This window comes from Pseudophryne corroboree, chromosome 12 (genome assembly GCF_028390025.1).
Source record: "Pseudophryne corroboree isolate aPseCor3 chromosome 12, aPseCor3.hap2, whole genome shotgun sequence".
Taxonomy (NCBI): Eukaryota; Metazoa; Chordata; class Amphibia; order Anura; family Myobatrachidae; genus Pseudophryne; species Pseudophryne corroboree.
In genome coordinates this window covers 159,896,986-159,915,885 of record NC_086455.1, presented here as the reverse complement: position 1 = coordinate 159,915,885, position 18,900 = coordinate 159,896,986, and the positions used below count along the sequence as shown (strand labels likewise).

Here is an 18,900-nt window from a genome sequence, read left to right as displayed (position 1 = left end):
CTGTACCACTAATAAAGCAGCACACCGTCACTTAGGACTGGTACACCAACCAATGCCTGCCGCAAGTGCTGGAAGCCACTCGTGGTGCCCTTCTCTATCACGACAATGCACCTGCCAACAAGTCCAGGATAGTGGTGGATTTTATGGCCCATGAACGCATCCAGGAGCGTTGGCCCCCTTCGACTTCTGTGTTCCCACAAATCAAGCTCAAGATGCATGGGATCATTTTGAGTCACCAGAAGCTACAGTGGAGACCTTCATCCAGCATGTAGAAGTGATATCTGCTTCAGACTGGTCCAGCTGCTTCACCAAGTGGTTTGAGTAATGCAACTTTACCTAGACTCCTCTGGTGAATACTTTGAGAAAATGTAATGTTCACTTTGTAAATATAATACTTTTTGAGCATCTGAAAACGTATTGCACACCCCTCGTACTCTACGTCAAGGGGTGGCCAAAACCAGACCTGCGAGATATATACATATAAGCCGGTTGTCATAGATGCCAATAATCAGCGACTTTGATATTTATAAAACGGCGGTAGGATAAATGCTTAGCGAGCCTGGTTTGAATTTTATTTCTACTGGTGTTTGCATATTATCGGTCAAGGCCTCCATTGTACAGCGGCTTTGAAAACACTGTGGTTGGTAAATGTACCCTTAGCCGAGGCCAGATTAAATATGATTTTTATTCTGGAGAGTGTGGGGTTGCCGTTCAGAGCAGCCTGAAATCATTTGGGATATGTACACAGGCTTGGACTGGCCCACAGGGGTACAGGATAATCCACTGGTGGGCCCCACTGCCTGGTGGCCCACCTCCTGCTCTAAGGATCAGGTTCCAGATTATGCACTTGATGGTGTATTTTCTACAGTGCATTGCTGTTATTAATCTGGTACATTATCATGCATGCAGCTGCTAAATCTACTGCATATATTTATGAAGGGGCCCAGACGTTGCACTCTCTAGTGGTTAGTCAAAACAATGAGGTGGAAGGCCACACCCCCTCTGCAGACTGGTCACACCCCTAACATGGGCCCCAAACACTGCATTCGCCGGTGGGCCCTACATGCCCCAGTCCGACACTGTGTGTACATTATGGCTATTGTAGTGCACCTTCTCATCTAGGCATGGTCATCGATGTCCTACTGTCAATGGTTTTGTTCCGATGTTAAAACAAAACCCCCATTCCTTTTCTGTATTACGCATGTGTAGCCCTTCTGTACATGGCCTAACCAGTGGTGATTTCCCCAATGACCAAGAACTGCCGCTAATGGCCCAGTCAATGGATAAACCAATCCCCATCTATGTACTTCCCAGCATGGGACAAGAGGTCATCCGGTCGGGTTGAGAACCCTCCAGTACAGGAAACTGTGGAGATGGAGATCACTGTGCACTGCAGGAAGATGGGCGCCAGGAGAGGTATGGACAGCATGGCAGAGACTGTACTGTGCAATCTCCATGCCACACACCCTCTGAAGTGTGCATGCCAGCCAGCCGACGACTGTCGTAGCCCTGCGATCGACTCTGCCTGATTGACAGGCAGAGGCTGTTGCTGGGCGGGAGGGAGCGGGCCGGCGGTGTTTGGCTGCTGTTTAGGGGGCGCGGTCCGGGCAACGCAGGCATGCCCGGACTGTTGGGAGGGGGGGGCGTGGCAGCTGCGTGACGTCACACGCAGCCGCTGCAACCCGGGCAGCGACGAGTAGCTCCCTGCCAGCGTGCAGGAGCTGTGCTGGCCGGGAGCTACTCCTGAAGTACAAAAACATCGCCGTTGTGTGATGCTTTTGTACTTGTGCGACGGAGCAGGGACTGACATGCGGGGTGGACTAGCCCTGTGCTGGGCGTCCCCCCGCATGTCAGTGTGACTGATCGTAGATGTGCTAACTTTAACACATCTACGATCAGGTCTGAATTAGCCCCACTGTACGGTCAGCTAGCCTAATCCTAACTGCAGGAAGGTGCCTACAGTCTATTACGTCAGGAAGTCTGAACGGTAAATAAAGTAGAGATGAGCGGGTTTGGTTTTACTCGGATCTCCTTATTGGCTATCAGACGTCACGTGTTTTGGTTAGCCAATAAGAAAAATCCAGAAAATAAGAAATGGCGATAATTCTGGCGTAAAGAACCGAGTAAATCCGAACCCGCTCATCTCTAAAATAAAGCCTTCTTTTTTCCTTCTACTTGCATGTGATAGGACCTCATTGAGTCATCAATAAAAATGTTTACAGATGTTCAACTATTCCTAATTATGATGCATCCTAAAATAAATGTGTCAATATAGGGTTTTTTTTTTAAGAACATATTTTTATTGTTTAGAATCTGTAACAAAATTATTTTCACACAATTCATTCCACCCAAAACATTTACTCCAAAACACAAGAACAATTCTCAAAATAAGTACCATTACAGTTTAATTGATAGGTATTGGAAATACAGAATGCTGTGTGTGCGGCCCTCGACGGTTTACTAAAACTTACTAAGCACCCCACCCCAACCACCACCAGCTGCTCTAGCTGCAGGGCACAGATCGGTGATACTTCAATCCACAGACAGAGCTACTGACATGGAAATAAATGTAAAAGTCTGCCTTCTGCAGATACCAGAGAGGACATGAACATGTATTATAATTTATTATGTGAAGAGGGCTGTTCAGCCTTATCAAGGGGTCTCCGCACCCAAAACCGATTTGGTGATTATGCACGTTGTGAAAAAGCAAAACTATTTGTTAGCGCAGGTTACACACTAATTTGTGAACAGCCCCAATCAGATTATCAGGATAATTAGCTTATATGTTGAGTAAATGTTGAATAGAGCAGTACATTGTAAATGAGCTGATTGGGAAAACATACACAGAGCTGACATAAGTCACTATGCTGAGGTCACAGGCTAATCCTCTACAAAGACAGTAATAGCACCACTGACACCTGCAGGATATAGCGGAAAAGAACAAATGCTACAGAGGACTTCTCATCGACACACAAAGTGGAAGCTGCCATTTGTGGGCTGAACCAATGTTCATGGAGATGCACTGCATGATTTCCCTGGGGACGAGTGACATCACTGGATCCTAGTGAGATGATTGGCTCCTTTGTCATGCTTAGCATTACAGCCCATAAAATGGCTGCCACCCTATTTGCCCGCTGCACCTTATAAGTCAGCAATAATAAGAAAAATAGGGGAGAAAACACATTTAAAGTGTCATTCCCTATATTGGAGGAGGGTGGACTTGATTTTTGACCTCATGAAATGGCAGAAATTAGGCCTCATCCAGTCCTAATCTTATGCCCATTTTGCACCTTCCAGTTCAAGTATGTCTTTTTACATAGGCAATTTCCCAAAACAAAGACACCTTACACGTGCACCTTAAATTACGTTCCGTGGACATTTTTTTCTAGTTTGTAAACGTGGCTCATTATGTATCCAAATGGCTGCACATTCACCTAGATGCAGACGGTTTATCCTCGGTGTGAATTTTCAGATGTCGACCAAGATTTGAGCTATCAGCGAAGCCGCGTCCGCATTGAGAACACACGAACGGCCTTTCCCCGGTGTGGGTGCGCTGATGCGTGACAAGATGTGCTCCTTGGGCAAAACTCTTGCCACAGTTAGCGCAGTGAAACGGTTTCTCACCGGTGTGAATTCTTTTATGATACAGGAGACGTGACCTCAGATGAAAGGATTTCCCACAATAAGTACAATGAAACAATTTGTCCTGGGTGTGAAGTCGCAGGTGGATGGTGAAAGTCATTTTGGAGCTGAAACGTACTCCGCAGTCCTGGCACCTATACAGATTACTGGCACTATGCGTTTGCTGATGGGCGACGAGGGCTGAATGGTTACGGAACTCCGAACACTGAGGCGTCTTCTCAGGATAGTGTGAGGAGGCGTGCGGACCTGTTGGGGACAAAAGCACCAACATAAACCCTCTATACATCAACGGATGGGTCATCATGTGTGATAAACTCTGTGTAGTTATACATATGTGCCATTCAGAGTTCAGGTTTTATACAATATGGAATTGCTCCACAAACATCAGCCCTGTCATTCCTACAAAACACGAGTTTATCTGGAACTTTCTACTTTAGTTTGTAATAAAACATTAATGACGATTAGAAAAGTACAGAATAAAACGGAAGTAATTCTGGGACAGAACAGGTGCTAGACGGGTGATCACATTTAATCATCTATATTGAGTCCCGACAAGTTAAGTGAATATGGCAGTGGTTCTCAAACTGTGCGCCGTGGCACCCTGGGGAGCCTCAGGACACGTACAGGGGTGCCTTGGATTGGTGGTCCAGGACTGATTCAAATTATTTATAGTCAATGTAATAGGCAAATCCAGTGCTGGTGGCTGTCAATTAAAATATGTGGACAAACTGAAGCAAATCTTGACCCTCACCACACAGGTGAACCTAAGGATGACATATAAACACAATTTACTTCTATTTAATATTTCTTTCTAAATTTCTCAATAAGAAACTCTTGGCCTAGGAGTGCCGTGAAAACAATTCTGATACTCTAGGGAAGAGGTCCTCAAACTCGGTCCTCGGGGGCCCACACAGTGCATGTTTTGCAGGTAACCCAGCAGGTGCACAGGTGTATTAATTACTCACTGACACATTTTAAAAGGTCCACAGGTGGAGCTAATTATTTCACTTGTAATTCTGCGAGGAGACCTGCAAAACATGCCCCGTGTGGGGTCCTGAGGACCGAGTTTGAGGACCTCTGCTCTAGGGCGTCGTGATCCAGAAAAGTTTGGGAATCGCTGGAATATGGCACTGCCGATCGGACTGCGCGTCTCCTTGCACTTTGCACCAGGCAGTGGGGAGCGGAAGCTGTTCCTCCTGCCCTATCGCTCTGATTATCAGTCCCAGCACAGTTATAGTGTTTGGGCCATACTTGCCTACATGACCCTCTCCATGAGGGAGACAATGCTCTGTTCCTGGACTCTCCTGGTAATGTATGATTGCCATCACCTGTGGTGAGCTAGTTAATTGATAAGAAAGGTGTTTCACCACAGGTGATGGGAATCATACATTACCAGGAAAGTCCAGGAACAGAACATTTTCTCCCTCATGGAGAGGGTCAGGTAGGCAAGTAGGGTTTGGGCTGTGACGGCGGCAGGGTGATGCAGTGCTGGATTGTGATGGGCTCTGTGACGCTTAGAGGCATGGAGGAAATGTATCCCGTCCACAGCTCCCTGACTCTGGGTTCTACAGCCTCCCCTGGAAACAGAGCAAACAAATCCTGCTCATAGAGACTGTATCTGACCTACATCTGTGGAGGATAAGGGATTAGATCATCAGATAGAACACAATAACCTTGATGTATTCTCGCTGAGCACAGCCTGTACACAGAGGCGTAACAAGGGCGGGTGAGCGGCGCACGTGTTCTGGGCACTGTGACAGGCCCAGCAGAGGGGGGGGCGCTGCCGACCAGGGTAATGTACTACCTGGCGGGGTGTCATCCTGCCGGGTGTTGGTGTAGGCTAACTGCACTACTCCATCTCTGCTCCTGACTGTCTAGGGGTGCATGCAGGGTTGGGCAAAGCAGTCAGCTGGGTAAGCAATGCAGGGAGGGGGGTGCTGTGCCTGCTGCCATCTCTCTGTAGCTGCACCTGTCACTCAAGGCACTGCAGCTTCGATCCCCTGGGCCTCACTACACTGACCACAGTCCTCCCAAGAACAGCAGCACAGCCTTACCTGACCACAGTCCCCCCAGAACAGCAGCACAGCCTTCCCTGACCACAGCCCCCTGAAACAGCAGCAGAGCCTCCCCTGCTCGTAGCCCCCCAGAACAGCTGCACAGTCTTCTTTGCCCGCAAACCCCCTGCCCCCCCGAACAGCAGTATTATACTGTACTGTGCTGCCCTCACCACTCTGATTATACTGTACTGTGCTATCCACTGCACTAACCACTCTCTATCATACTGTACTGTGCTGCTGTAACCACTCTATCATACTGTACTATGCTGCTGTAACCACTCTATTATACTGTACTATGCTGCCACAATCACTGTTATATAGCCCTGTACTGTCCTTTTCTGCCCTAACTACCCTGTAACTGTACTGCACTCCCCAGTGTCACCCACTACTATCACCCACTGCCTCGCCCCAGCGTCACCTACTGCCCGTCACCCACTGCCTCTCCCACTGGGGGCCTAATTCAGATCTGATCACAGCAGCAAATTTGTTAGCAGTTGGGCAAAACCATGTGCACTGCAGGAGGGGGCAGATATAACATGTGCAGAGAGAGTTAGATTTGGGTGGGGTGTGTTTAAACTGAAATCTAAATTGCAGTGTAAAAATAAAGCAGACAGTATTTACCCTGCACAGAAACAAAATAACCCACCCAAATCTAACTCTCTCTGCAAATGTTATATCTGCCTCCCCTGTAGTGCACATGGGCCCTCATTCCGAGTTGTTCGCTCGTTCTTTTCCTTCGCATCGGTGCTATTTTCCGCTAACTGCGCATGCGCAATGTTTGCACTGCGGCTGCGCCAAGTAAATTTGCTAAGAAGTTTGGTATTTTACTCACGGCATTACGAGGTTTTTTCTTCGTTCTGGTGATCGTAGTGTGATTGACAGGAAGTGGGTGTTTCTGGGCGGAAACTGGCCGTTTTATGGGAGTGTGTGAAAAAACGCTGCCGTTTCTGGGAAAAACGCGGGAGTGGCTGAGGAAACGGGGGAGTGTCTGGGCGAACGCTGGGTGTGTTTGTGACGTCAAACCAGGAACGACAAGCACTGAACTGATCGCAGTGGCAGAGTAAGTCTCGAGCTACTCAGAAACTGCAAAGTAAAATCTTTTCGCAATATTGCGAATACTTCGTTCGCAATTCTGCTAAGCTAAGATTCACTCCCAGAGGGCGGCGGCTTAGCGTGTGTACTGCTGCGAAAAGCGGCTAGTGAGCGAACAACTCGGAATGAGGGCCTTGGTTTTGCCCAACTGCTAACAAATTTGCTGCTGCGATCAGATCTGAATTACTCCGTGTCATCTACTACCTCTCCCCAGCGTCACCTACTGCCTGTCACCCGCTGTGTCACCCACTGCCTCTCCACAGCGTCACCTACTGACCGTCACCCACTGCTTCTCCTCAGCATCACCTACTGCCTGTCACCCACTGCTTCTCCTCAGCATCACCTACTGCCTGTCACCCACTGCCTCACCCCAGTGTCACCTACTGCCTGTTACCCACTGCTTCTCCTCAGCATCACCTACTGCCTGTCACCCACTGCCTCTCCCCAGTGTCATCTACTGCATGTTACTTACTGCCTCCCCGGCATCTCCCACTACGTCCCCCACTGCCTCTCCCCAGTGTCAAACACTGCCTCTCCGATTTGTAGGAGGGTGCAAATGTATAGTTTACAGAGGGGGCGCTGAACACCCTAGAACCAGCCCTGGGTGCGTGGCTATGGGTAGACGCTGTCAAATCAATTAGAGTAGGGATTTCATAATGAGGTAGAAGGTAGCTGCCACCCGGCCAATAGGAGCAGCATGGGGCCGGAATTCGGGATGCAGTCGGAGATAGCGTCATTGGATGGGCGAGGTGTCAGGAGGCAATCATAGGTTTTTTTAAATCTTAAACAGAATCTGCATAGTTGGCGGTGTTGGCGCCAGAGCTGGGCTGATGGCGTTGTGACAAGCGCGCCAAACTTGGAAGACTCAGACTGAGGAGTAGGACGATGAAGAGGCTCATCTCAACTGCTTTGCCTGCCTCCCAGCGATATATTCCAGTGTCTGTCTACTCTAAGGAGCCTGGCCCTGGAGGGCAGCTGTACATAAACTCTGCAGGGCACAGATGAGAATCATTGATTTGACCATCTCTGTTTGTCTCCAGTCTCAGCCATGTTAAGGTGGATGGTGGGCCTGTACTTGTACTGTGTGGCATAATGTGTATAATGGGCACTACTACAGTGTGGCAAAATGTGTAAATGGGCACTACTACAGTGTGGCATAAAGTGTATAATGGGCACTACTACAGTGTGGCATAATGTGTATAATGGGCACTACTACAGTGTGGCAAAATGTGTATAATGGGCACTACTACAGTGTGGCATAAAGTGTATAATGGGCACTACTACAGTGTGGCAAAATGTGTAAATGGGCACTACTACAGTGTGGCATAAAGTGTATAATGGGCACTACTAGTGTGGCATAATGTGTATAATGGGCACTACTACAGTGTGGCAAAATGTGTATAATGGGCACTACTACAGTGTGGCAAAATGTGTAAATGGGCACTACTACAGTGTGGCATAAAGTGTATAATGGGCACTACTAGTGTGGCATAATGTGTATAATGGGCACTACTACAGTGTGGCAAAATGTGTATAATGGGCACTACTACAGTGTGGCAAAATGTGTATAATGGGCACTACTACAGTGTGGCAAAATGTGTAAATGGGCACTACTACAGTGTGGCATAAAGTGTATAATGGGCACTACTACAGTGTGGCATAATGTGTATAATGGGCACTACTACAGTGTGGCAAAATGCGTATAATGAGCACTACTACAGTGTGGCAAAATGTGTATAATGGGCACTACTACAGTGTGGCATAAAGTGTATAATGGCACTACTATGGTGTGGCATAAGGTGTATACGTCCCCTATACCCCACAGTGAGTGGGTGACATTGACACAGGAAACCTGCACAGCAGGCACCAGGGCGGGCAAATTCCAGCTACAGCTATGACAAGGTCACAACTCTTTGGCAAAGCTACACATCTGAGTGAGATTACCTCATAGTCAGGTGACTATGATATAATAATAATGTAATAATATTGATGGAGCCGTAGATGGCGCTTACTCTGATATTAGTATAGCCTAATCACACACCGAAGACCAGAAAATTGGTAATATTGCTAGAGCATGAATACAATGGTGGCTGAATAGAGACAATATTGGAAGAAGGAGTGCCTAAACTTATATTACATGGATAAAGGCCCCCATGCCTTTACATGCAGAGGAGGGAGAGCTTGCCAGTGCCAGGTCACACGGAACCTCTGAGGACAACATAGCTTTGATTTAAAAGAGAAAACTATTCATCAGTGGAGATTAAATAGAAATTTGGAAGCAGAACAAAAATAAAAAATCATCAACATAATGTGATAGAAACACTGGTAGAGTAATAAAAGGGAGATATGTTTGTCCCAGGTTTCTGGCCTATGTATTTTAAACCCCCAGGAAAGGTATGTTTTGCTAAACAAACTTGATTAGAGTTTGGGCTTTGACTAAAAGTCGGATAATGAGTCCAGGGTGTGTGGATGTGAGACAGAAGAGAGGGCTCCATCCACAAGGCCCATTTTGGGTCTTTAGGCCTTCAGCCTGAGAGCTGGCTAATTAGTGCCTGCACCTGTAAGGGGCTGATATAAGCTCAGTTAGAGCTTGGCTTAGGGCTCACTACCTGGGGAAACAGGCAGCAAGCTTGTTGTGAGACACTGTGATTTACGGACTGCAAGTTTAGTGTATATGCCTATGTTTGTGGTAGGGGCATTCGGTTCTACCTCTCTGAAAGGAGGAAACTATTATGTTCAGTTAGTGCCCAGATGGGTTAGGATTATTTTTATGTTTTGTTTTATACTGCACAATAGAACTAGCCACGGCTAGATTGCACGAAAACCATGTACTGGTGTGCTGTTTTCCTAGCTGCTGTGTGTTTGGAGGTGCCCATCTACCGCAGGAGATGGCACTCCTGCCCTGATTCTCCTTACAATAATTAGTTCACATGTTGAGTCAGATGAAATAGAACAGCACATTGCATACTATCTGATCAGGAAAACATACATAGTGATGGGTATATTTTTGTTTATCCTCTTTAGTATATTACTATGAAGCGTGTCTGGTCACAGTATAAGCCTCTACATGGGCAGTAATAGCAACACTGACACCTGCAGGTTATAAAGGAAATGACACACAAAGGGAAAGCTGAACCCATGTTCCTGGAGATGCCCATCCTACACATCCGATGTGTACACACTTTGTACCATAAACCTTTTCTAGAAGGAGGATGAACTGAAGGAATCACTACATCCATACACACAAACATCACAGATGTAATAGAAACACATCTCACGTGCCGTCCCTGTCATACCCATTATAACACAAACCAAGATGCATTAGATGTTCATCATCCCCGGAGCAGCTCTGTCAGTACCTCCCTTGGTTACCTTTATTCTATCGTATTCACACACAAGGCCATTAACAAAACCCTATCCCAACCTCTTCACTCTTCACAAGATCTACGTGTCTCATGCACACTCATTCACAATTGAAGGACTTTATTCAGAATGCACCCACTCTGTGGAATGCCCAACTGCGCGTAATAAGACTCTCCTCTAGTCTCCAAACCTTCAAGCGTTCCCTGAAAACTCATCTCATCAGGCAAGCGTATCAAACTCCGGAACCACCCACATAACCTTTAGAAGCTTTCCTATCCAAGTACATTCCCCACTGTACAGTTCACACGTTGTCCTGTTCTTCACTTTCCCATCCTCCTGACCCCAGGCCAACATCAGTGTGACCATATCATACAGCCCACCAAGAACCTTTGCAATCTGGTGGACCTTTATGCTATAGTTACATAGTCAGTGAGGTTGAAAAGAGGCAAAATGCCCATCGGGTTCAACCTGTATTCTGCTTAATCTGTTCATATTATAATGTGCATTCTGAAGTAATGTTTTAGTACCGATTTACAGCAATGATTCCAACCACTCCCAGATAATGTTAATGTCATTATGCAAAATGCTAAAGCCCTTGATGCATTTTCCTGCTAGAAATTTGTCCAATCCATTTTTAAATGCAATTACAGTCTACCATTTCTACCTTCCCCGGCAGTGAGTTCCAAATCTTTATTCCTCTTATGGAGAAGAACCCTTTCCTACGTTGTGTACAGAATTTTCTCTCTTCTAGCCTCAGCGAGTGCCCATGCGTCTTATACAGAGTTCTTTTACTAAACAAATCCGTTGCTAGCTCCGTGTAATGCCCCTTTACATATTTGAAGATATTAATAATGTCTCCTCTTAGTCTCCTCTTTTCTAGTGAATACATATTTAATTTAGTAAGCCTCTCCTCATATTCCAGTGTATCTAACCCTTTAACCAATTTAGTAGCTCGTCTTTGAACTCTTTCTAGTTCCCAGATATCCTTTTTGTAATATGGGGCCCAGAACTGAACGCAATATTCCAGGTGTGGGCGTACCAATGATTTGTACAATGGCAGGATTACATCCTCATCCCTGGTCTCAATGCCCCGTTTAATGCACGCAAGCACTTTACTTGCCTTCTTTGCTGCAGTTTGGCATTGTGTACTGTTACTAAGCCTATGGTCTATGAGTACCCCCAAATCTTTTTCCACCATAGTTACTCCTAGATTTTCTCCATCTAGAGTGTAGGATGCAAGTGTGTATTTTGTCCCAAAATGCATAACTTTGCATTTTTCTATGTTGAACCTATAGATAGCGCCTATCCTTGTGTATCAATGCTTACCTCCCTATAGATTGTAAGCTTGCGAGCAGGGCCTTCCTACCTCTATGACTGTTGGTTATCACCTAGCTTTGTTTTGTCACTGTCGCTTCCAATTGTTTTGTTTTATGTTATCACTGTTTCCAGTTGCAAAGCCCAAGGGAATTTGCTGCGTTACATAAGAAACTGTTAATAAACAAATAATAATTGTCATGGTTACTGCATCTGCCCACAAAATGGTGCAAAGAAGAGAAGAACTGTAACATAAAAATGTATTTTATTTTCACTCACTAACTATAAAGCTGACTTATATTTAATGTTCCACAACAGACTGGGAGCAAATGCAGTTGTGTGACATCACCCGTCCTCTTTTGCTCACGTTACAATTTGGCCAATCAGGACTTCACCTTCGACCTCCTCTTCTTTTCTAGGAGGAGGATGAACTGAAGGAATCACTATATTCATACACACAAACGTCACAGATGTAATGGAGACAGATCTGATGTGTCGTCACTGTCATACCCAATATAACACAAACCAAGCAGTAATTTAAGTGTTTTCACCGTATCTACAGGCGTAGGACAGAGGACCCCATAAAACGTAGCCCTGCGGCTAATGCATTTGGTGGAAAAAGAAAAGATGCCCCCTTTTCATTTTCCAGTTTGTAAACGAGCCTCGTTCTGCATGTGACGGGCAGATTATTCATCTAGGCTGGTGTGCAACTTTCTGATGTCGACCAAGATGTGACCTGTCCGAAAAGTAGCGGCCGCACTGGGAACACACAAACGGCCTCTCCCTGGTGTGAGTGCGCTGATGCCTGACCAGGTCTCCCTTCTGGGCAAAGCTCTTCCTGCATTCCGGGCAGAAAAACGGTTTCTCCCCGGTGTGAGTACGCTGATGTTTGACCAGGCTTGATTTCTGGGCAAAGCACTTGCTGCAGTCCGTGCACTGAAACGGCTTCTCGCCAGAGTGAATCCGCTGATGTGTCACAAGAGTAGAACTTGTGGCAAAGCATCTGCCGCACTCCGGGCATGAAAACGGCCTCTCCGCGGTGGGAGTCCTCCCGTGTGACAGGGGACGTGACCTCTGATGGATGGAGTTCCCACTGTAGCAATGAGACCGTCTGTCCTCGGTGTGACATCGCTGGTGGGCGGTAAAAGTAATTTTGGAGCAGAAACGCACTCCGCAGACCGGGCACCTATACAGATTACTGGCACTATGCGTTTGCTGATGGGTGACGAGAGCTGAATGGTTATGGAAACATTGCTGACACTCGGAGCACTGATGCGTCGTCTCAGGATAGTGTGAGGAGGCGTGCGGACCTGTTGGGGACAAAAGTACTAAGATAAACCCTCTACACATCAGCGGATGGGTCACGTCATCATGTGTGAGACATTCTATGTAGTTATACATATGTGCCATTCAGGATTCAGGTTTTATACAATATGGAATTGCTCCATAAACGTCAGCCCTGTCATTCCTACAAAATATTGGCGTTTATCTGGAATTTTAGTTCGTAATAAAACATAAATGACGATTAGAAAAGTACAGAATAAAACGGAAGCAATTCTGGGACAGAACAGGTGCTAGATGGGCAGGGCTGATCAACCAATAGGCTGCAGCCTGGAGCGCTTGGTCCTGGAGGGGGGGCGCAGCGGCGGAACAATAGATTAATTAGGTTTCGTTTTCTTTTTTTGTACTGTGCAATCTCGCGGCAGTGCGGCTGCGGCTAACGCCGGCACGGTAATTGCCTGTGCCACTCACTGCTGCAGACGGTCCGCAGTGTAGCGATGACTGATTCAGTCATCATCGCTGCTGAGCACTGCCTGAGCTGCAGCATCTTCCGCGTCCGGCCCCTCCTCACTCCGTCCACCTTATGCTGCTGCGCGATGACGGAAGAACGTGACGTGTGCAGTAGGCATTCCACACCAGGACTCTGGGAGGGCCATCAGGGTGCCATTTTCAGCAGCAGAGCGCGGTGCCTCACGGGGCCTGATCAACCAATAGGCGGACTGCCTGTCGGACCTGGTGTGTGTTTCCCGAGAACGATCTGAGGGCGGCTGTGTCACAGTCCTGACTCCCGTCCTTTAGGTAGCACTTTATTATTAAGGGGACCCAGGGTGGGGGCTGTCTGGTCTGGTGCATATTATTGGGGGAGGGGAAGGAGAGCTGGACAATATTACTACTGGGGAAGTTGGGGCTGTCTGGTGCATCATATTATGTGGGGGGGGGGGGATCTGGGATCACATACTGGGGACTGTCTGGAACAATATTATCATGGGAGGAGGCATCTGGGAGCACAGGGAGGTCTGACTGGAGCATATTACTATCAGGGTTCTGAAGCATTTAACAGGGGTGGGGGGTTGCCTTGTGGAGTGGGGGGCTGGTGTGTGTGGTGCATAGTATTATGATGGTGGGGGTCCGGAGCATAATTTACCTGAAGGGGAATACTTCTGTATTAGCCTAGGGCGGCTGGAACCCTTAATCAGGCCCTGTAGATCTAGATCGGATCACGACACGTCAAGTGAATATGGCAATGGTGACCGGGCTGTCGCATCTCACTGCACTGTTCCTCCTGCCCTATCACTCGGATTACAGTTCCGGCACATTCATAGTGTTTGGGCAGTAATGGCGGCAGGGTGATGCAGTGCTGGGTTATGGTGGGCTGTGTAAGACGCTTAGAGCATGGGTCTTCAAATTGTGGCCCTCCAGCCGCTGTGGAACTACACATCCAAGCATGCCCTGCCACAGTTTTGCTATTAAGGCATGCTAAACTGAGGCAGGGCATGCTGGGAGGTGTAGTTCCACAGCAGCTGAAGGGCTACAGGTTGAAGACCCATGGCTTGGAGCAGGGATTTGGAACCTTCGGCCCTCCAGCTGTTGTTGAACTACACATCCCAGCATGCCCTGCAAACGTTTTAGCATGGCCAAATAGCTAAACTGTAGCAAGGCATGCTGGTATATGTAGTTCAACAGCAGCTGGAGAGCAGAAGGTTCCCCATTCCTGGCTTAGAGGAATGGAGGAAATGTATCCTGTTCACAGCTCCCTGACACAGGGTTCTACAGCCTCCCCTGCGTAACGCCCGGCCATAGAGAGAGGAGAGAGGCATTACATATATATATATATATATATATATATATATATATATAAAAAAGTTCCCAGGATAACCACCAGAGCGATTAGACCCAGATAAACCAGCACACAGCTTGAATGCAAAGAAGTGTTTTACTTATTCAGCAAAAAAATGTAGGTTTTTCTTAAAAAAGAAGGCAGCAAGCATATTGCACACATGGTGATAGCAGCATGTAAATAAATCAATGAGTACTTAACATTCCGACAGCTGTTTCGACTATCTTCTTCATGGGAATGAATAAAGTGACATAGTGCTGCACACTGCCAACCGCAGTGTCAGTTTCCAAAGTGACATGTGCCTAATGTGCTTAGCCAGCAAGTGCATTTTATAGTATGTGGTGTACTTACCTGTGAGCTATCACACCTGTACCCAGTCACACGTGGAAGCAAACTACGTCACTCCCAAGCAACACGGCATGCCGTGAACCGGATGTGACGTCCAGGGGAGGTTTTAGTCCGCTGCACATCATGTATGTCCACACGATGGAGCCGGACATTGGCCTCCCCGGACGGAGAAAACTGTCTCCGTGGCTGCGTCCGCGTGTTGTAGATCACCCCCGTGCTCCGCGTCACATTCAACGCGTCACCCGTGGCAACCCGCTTCAATCAGTCCGGACGGGCGAGCACATCCGGAACTGAAAAGGCACCGTACCTGTTTCCGGGGACAGGAGAGAGGCGCACAGGCACCCATCAACAAGATGTGATCTAAAAATTCATGATAATATTAAACAAGTATTACAAATAATAAATAATAAATCACATAATAAATACTGGGCAAAATGAAGCATAGAGATAAAGCATGTAAACTGCCAGTAATAAATAAATTTCCTAACGAATAAGTTGATGTAGATTTATGTATAACGCTGGCTGTGAATGTAGTTACTATGCTTTTATCGTGTCATAAATACCATGCTCCACAATAAGGCCAAAAATATAGGCCTAATAGTCAGTGATTATCTGTGAAACAAAAACTGAAACATATATGTGAATACAAAAAATTAATTGACAATAAATATCTAAACCGGACAATGGATCCAGATGCAAAAACATTAGGCCCACATGTGTTCAAAAAACCAAAAAGTTAAAAAATAAAAATAAAAAATAAAAATTGACCAAGTTACAAAAAAGGTACAAACGAAAATTCTTCATTAAGTCCCGCTGGTGAGAGGGAATATAGGCGTCGAATCCAACGACATTCTTGCTGTAATAGCAACTTGTGGCGATCACCACCCCTCTTCAGTGGAGGTATGTGATCGATGGGCATGAATAGTAGATCTTTAATATGGTGTCCTTGGTGAACAAAATGTTTTGCAACTGGCGGAGTGGAGTTCTCAATTTTAGTGAACGCTTTCTTAATTGATGACCGATGCAAGGCCATGCGTTCTTTGAGCATTCTGATGGTCTTTCCAACATACAATTTCTTACAGGGGCATTGGATCACATAAACGACATATTTAGTCTCACATGTCATTCGATGTTTCAAGCGAAAAACATCGCCCCTGGTTGGATGTACAAAAGTGCTGCCTGTGTGCATATGCTTGCAATTAACACAGGAGCCACATTTGTGTGCTCCTGGTTTCAATTGTAGCCAACCACTGCCTTGTTGTGACATTGGTACTATATCAGAATAGGTAATCTGATCCTTGAGATTTGGACTGCGCTTGTAACTGAATAACGGTAAGCTGTCACAGAATTTCCCCATAGTCGGATCTGCCTGTAGAATGTGCCAATGTTTAGAGATCGCACGTCTCATGACACCAGAGGCAACAGAATATGTGCTGGAAAATACCAGTCGTCCACTCTCAGTGTCTTTATTATTGGATCTTGACACTTCTGTTCGTTCCATCTGAAGGCATCTCGTGATGGCTCCTTGTATCTCAGTCGAATCATAGCCTCTCTCAATAAATTTCTTACCCATCTCGGCCAGAGCTTCTGGTATTGATGATTCATCAGAAGTTATTCGCATCACACGTAAAAGTTGTGAAAAGGGTAGACCCTTCTTTAGTGGCTGCGGATGAAAACTTGTTGCCAACAAAAGAGAATTTTTGTCTGTAGGCTTTCTAAACACCTGAGTGGTGATAGATCCATTAATTAACTTAATCGTAACGTCCAAAAAATTAATAGAAACAAAATCATGAACACATGTGAGCCTAATGGACCCTGGTATTTGATTCAATCTGGTAATAAATTGTTGTAGCTTAGTCTCACCCCCAGTCCACAGCATGAACAGGTCATCAATAAATCGCACATAAAACCTGATGTATGTTGAAAATTCCGAGTCTGCCATAATATGTTGTTTTTCATACTGAAACATAAATAAATTTGCATACGATGGGGCCACATTGGACCCCATCGCCGTGCCCTGTAACTGTAAATAAAAGGAATTTTCAAACAAAAAATAATTTTTGTGTAAAATGAAATCTAACAAAAGTAACAGAAATTCACTTGGTGGACCTTCATACTGCGGACTGGAGGTGATCGCTTTCCTGGTTGCCTCGATACCCTCAAGATGATTAATACAAGTGTATAAACTGGTGACATCCAATGTCACCAGTATACAATCATTGGGAAGAGGACCAACCGCATTTAGTTTCAATAAGAAGTCAGAGGTGTCTTTGATGAAATATGGTGTTGATTGCACTACCGGCTGTAGAAAGAAGTCTACAAATTGGGACAATGTCTGGCACAAAGAGCCCCTGGAAGATATGATCGGTCTTCCAGGGGGTTTGTCCAGACATTTATGGACTTTGGGCAAAACATAAATCAAAGGAATGCGGGGAAAATCCTGAGTAAGAAATTTGGCCGTTTGTTCGTCAATCCAATGATTAGACACACCAATGTCAATAATGGAGTCTACCTCACGTTTAAAGTTATTGGTGGGATCAAAACGCAGTTGTTTATAGCATTGTTTGTCAGCTAATTGTCGATTTATTTCATGAATATAATCAGTACGATTTAATAGTACCACGCCCCCACCCTTATCGGCGGGGCGTATGATGATATTTGGGTTGTCTCTTAAAGATTTGACTGCCAACCTTTCTGATTTGGTCATATTATGATTTTTAATTTTGATGTTTTTTTAATGCAGGGTAAGGTTTCTTTTTTAACTAAATTCATAAATACCTCTACGGCCGGATTCATAGTAGGCGGGTCAAAGTTACTGGGTGCTTTAAATTGACTTCTTTTGGCAGAATCAATATCCTTTTTTGAAAAATAGTCTTTAAGTTGTCGAAAGAATTTATATAATTCAACCTCACAGTCAAACTCATTTTGTTTATAGGTTTGAACAAAGGTAAGTCCCTTTGATAATACTGACATTTCCGCCTCAGTAGGAGTATATTCTGATAAGTTGAAAACAGTTATTTCCGACCCCCCTTGTAATTCCTGCCTCCGGTGTTTTTTGTGTTTGAGCCCCCCTCTCCTGCACGGTCTCTTAAGTCTATGACCTCTTTTATTTTGCTCCTGGTGAACGTTTTTTCCCCTAAAAAAGGACCCCTATGAATACCCGAATGATCCGAGTCACTTTGGGAGGTGTGTGATTCTATATCTGTAAATTGAACTTCAGATTTATTACGGAAATTTTGACCCTTTCTCCATGGACGTCTATTAGTCTGCATAAATAACCACGGATAGACTCTCAGATCTCTGTAATCATCTTTAACCTTGCGGTATTTAGATTTTTTAAAAACCAGCAATTCGTTTTTAAATGTTTGGACTGAGTCATCTAGTTTGGTTAACCAATCATTCGTAGAATCTGATTTTAATGTTTCTAAGCCCGTACGTTCATAACCCAATATTTCCTTCTTAACATTGTCAATATCAGTGTTGACTTGTTGTACTACCAATACCATCAAGTCAAAACTACATTGATTAAGTATCTGGCACCACTGGCGACAGAATTCTTTATTGTTGCGACCAAGTGTAGGCTGGTTCTTGATTCTGAAACCACGGGGAATTAAGTTTTCTTTATGATATTGAGATATCGTTAAACCGTGTAGTTCCAGTTCTACAAGCCTCTTACGTAATCGCAACAAATCAGAATATATTTCAGTGGGAGTATCAACATCAAAGGCTAATTGCTCAGTGGAAGAAAATAATATCTTAGAAACCTCTTTGTCTAAGAAACGTTTTGTTCCAGTAATATCCTTAGCATCTAGATCCATTGTCCAAAAAATACACAACACACAAAAAAATGTTTAAACAAAAAAATGTTTCTAAAAAAATAGAAAAAGACAAAAATAGTTTTTTTTGAATTTGAATGATATAATGATTGCCTTGTGGTGTAGCTCCCAGTCCATAATAACAGTCCGT

At 45.3% G+C, this 18,900-nt stretch overlaps 1 protein-coding gene across 5 annotated transcripts in view; it reads right to left on the bottom strand.

Moving 5' to 3' along the window:
* The window catches only part of LOC134981122 (oocyte zinc finger protein XlCOF7.1-like), a 121,043-nt gene that overhangs the window by 27,408 nt on the left and 74,735 nt on the right, over positions 1-18,900 (bottom strand). Inside the window, exon 12 of one of the 5 annotated variants that reach the window (XM_063948308.1) lies at positions 2,303-3,888. The exons of 3 other annotated variants lie outside the window; for them this stretch is intronic. In XM_063948308.1, coding sequence (XP_063804378.1) covers positions 3,431-3,888 — 458 coding nt within the window. In that variant the 3' untranslated portion in view covers positions 2,303-3,430. Of the gene's footprint in view, positions 1-2,302; positions 3,889-11,716; positions 12,779-18,900 lie in introns of those variants that run through there. One more of the 5 variants, XM_063948302.1, reaches the window with a different exon arrangement.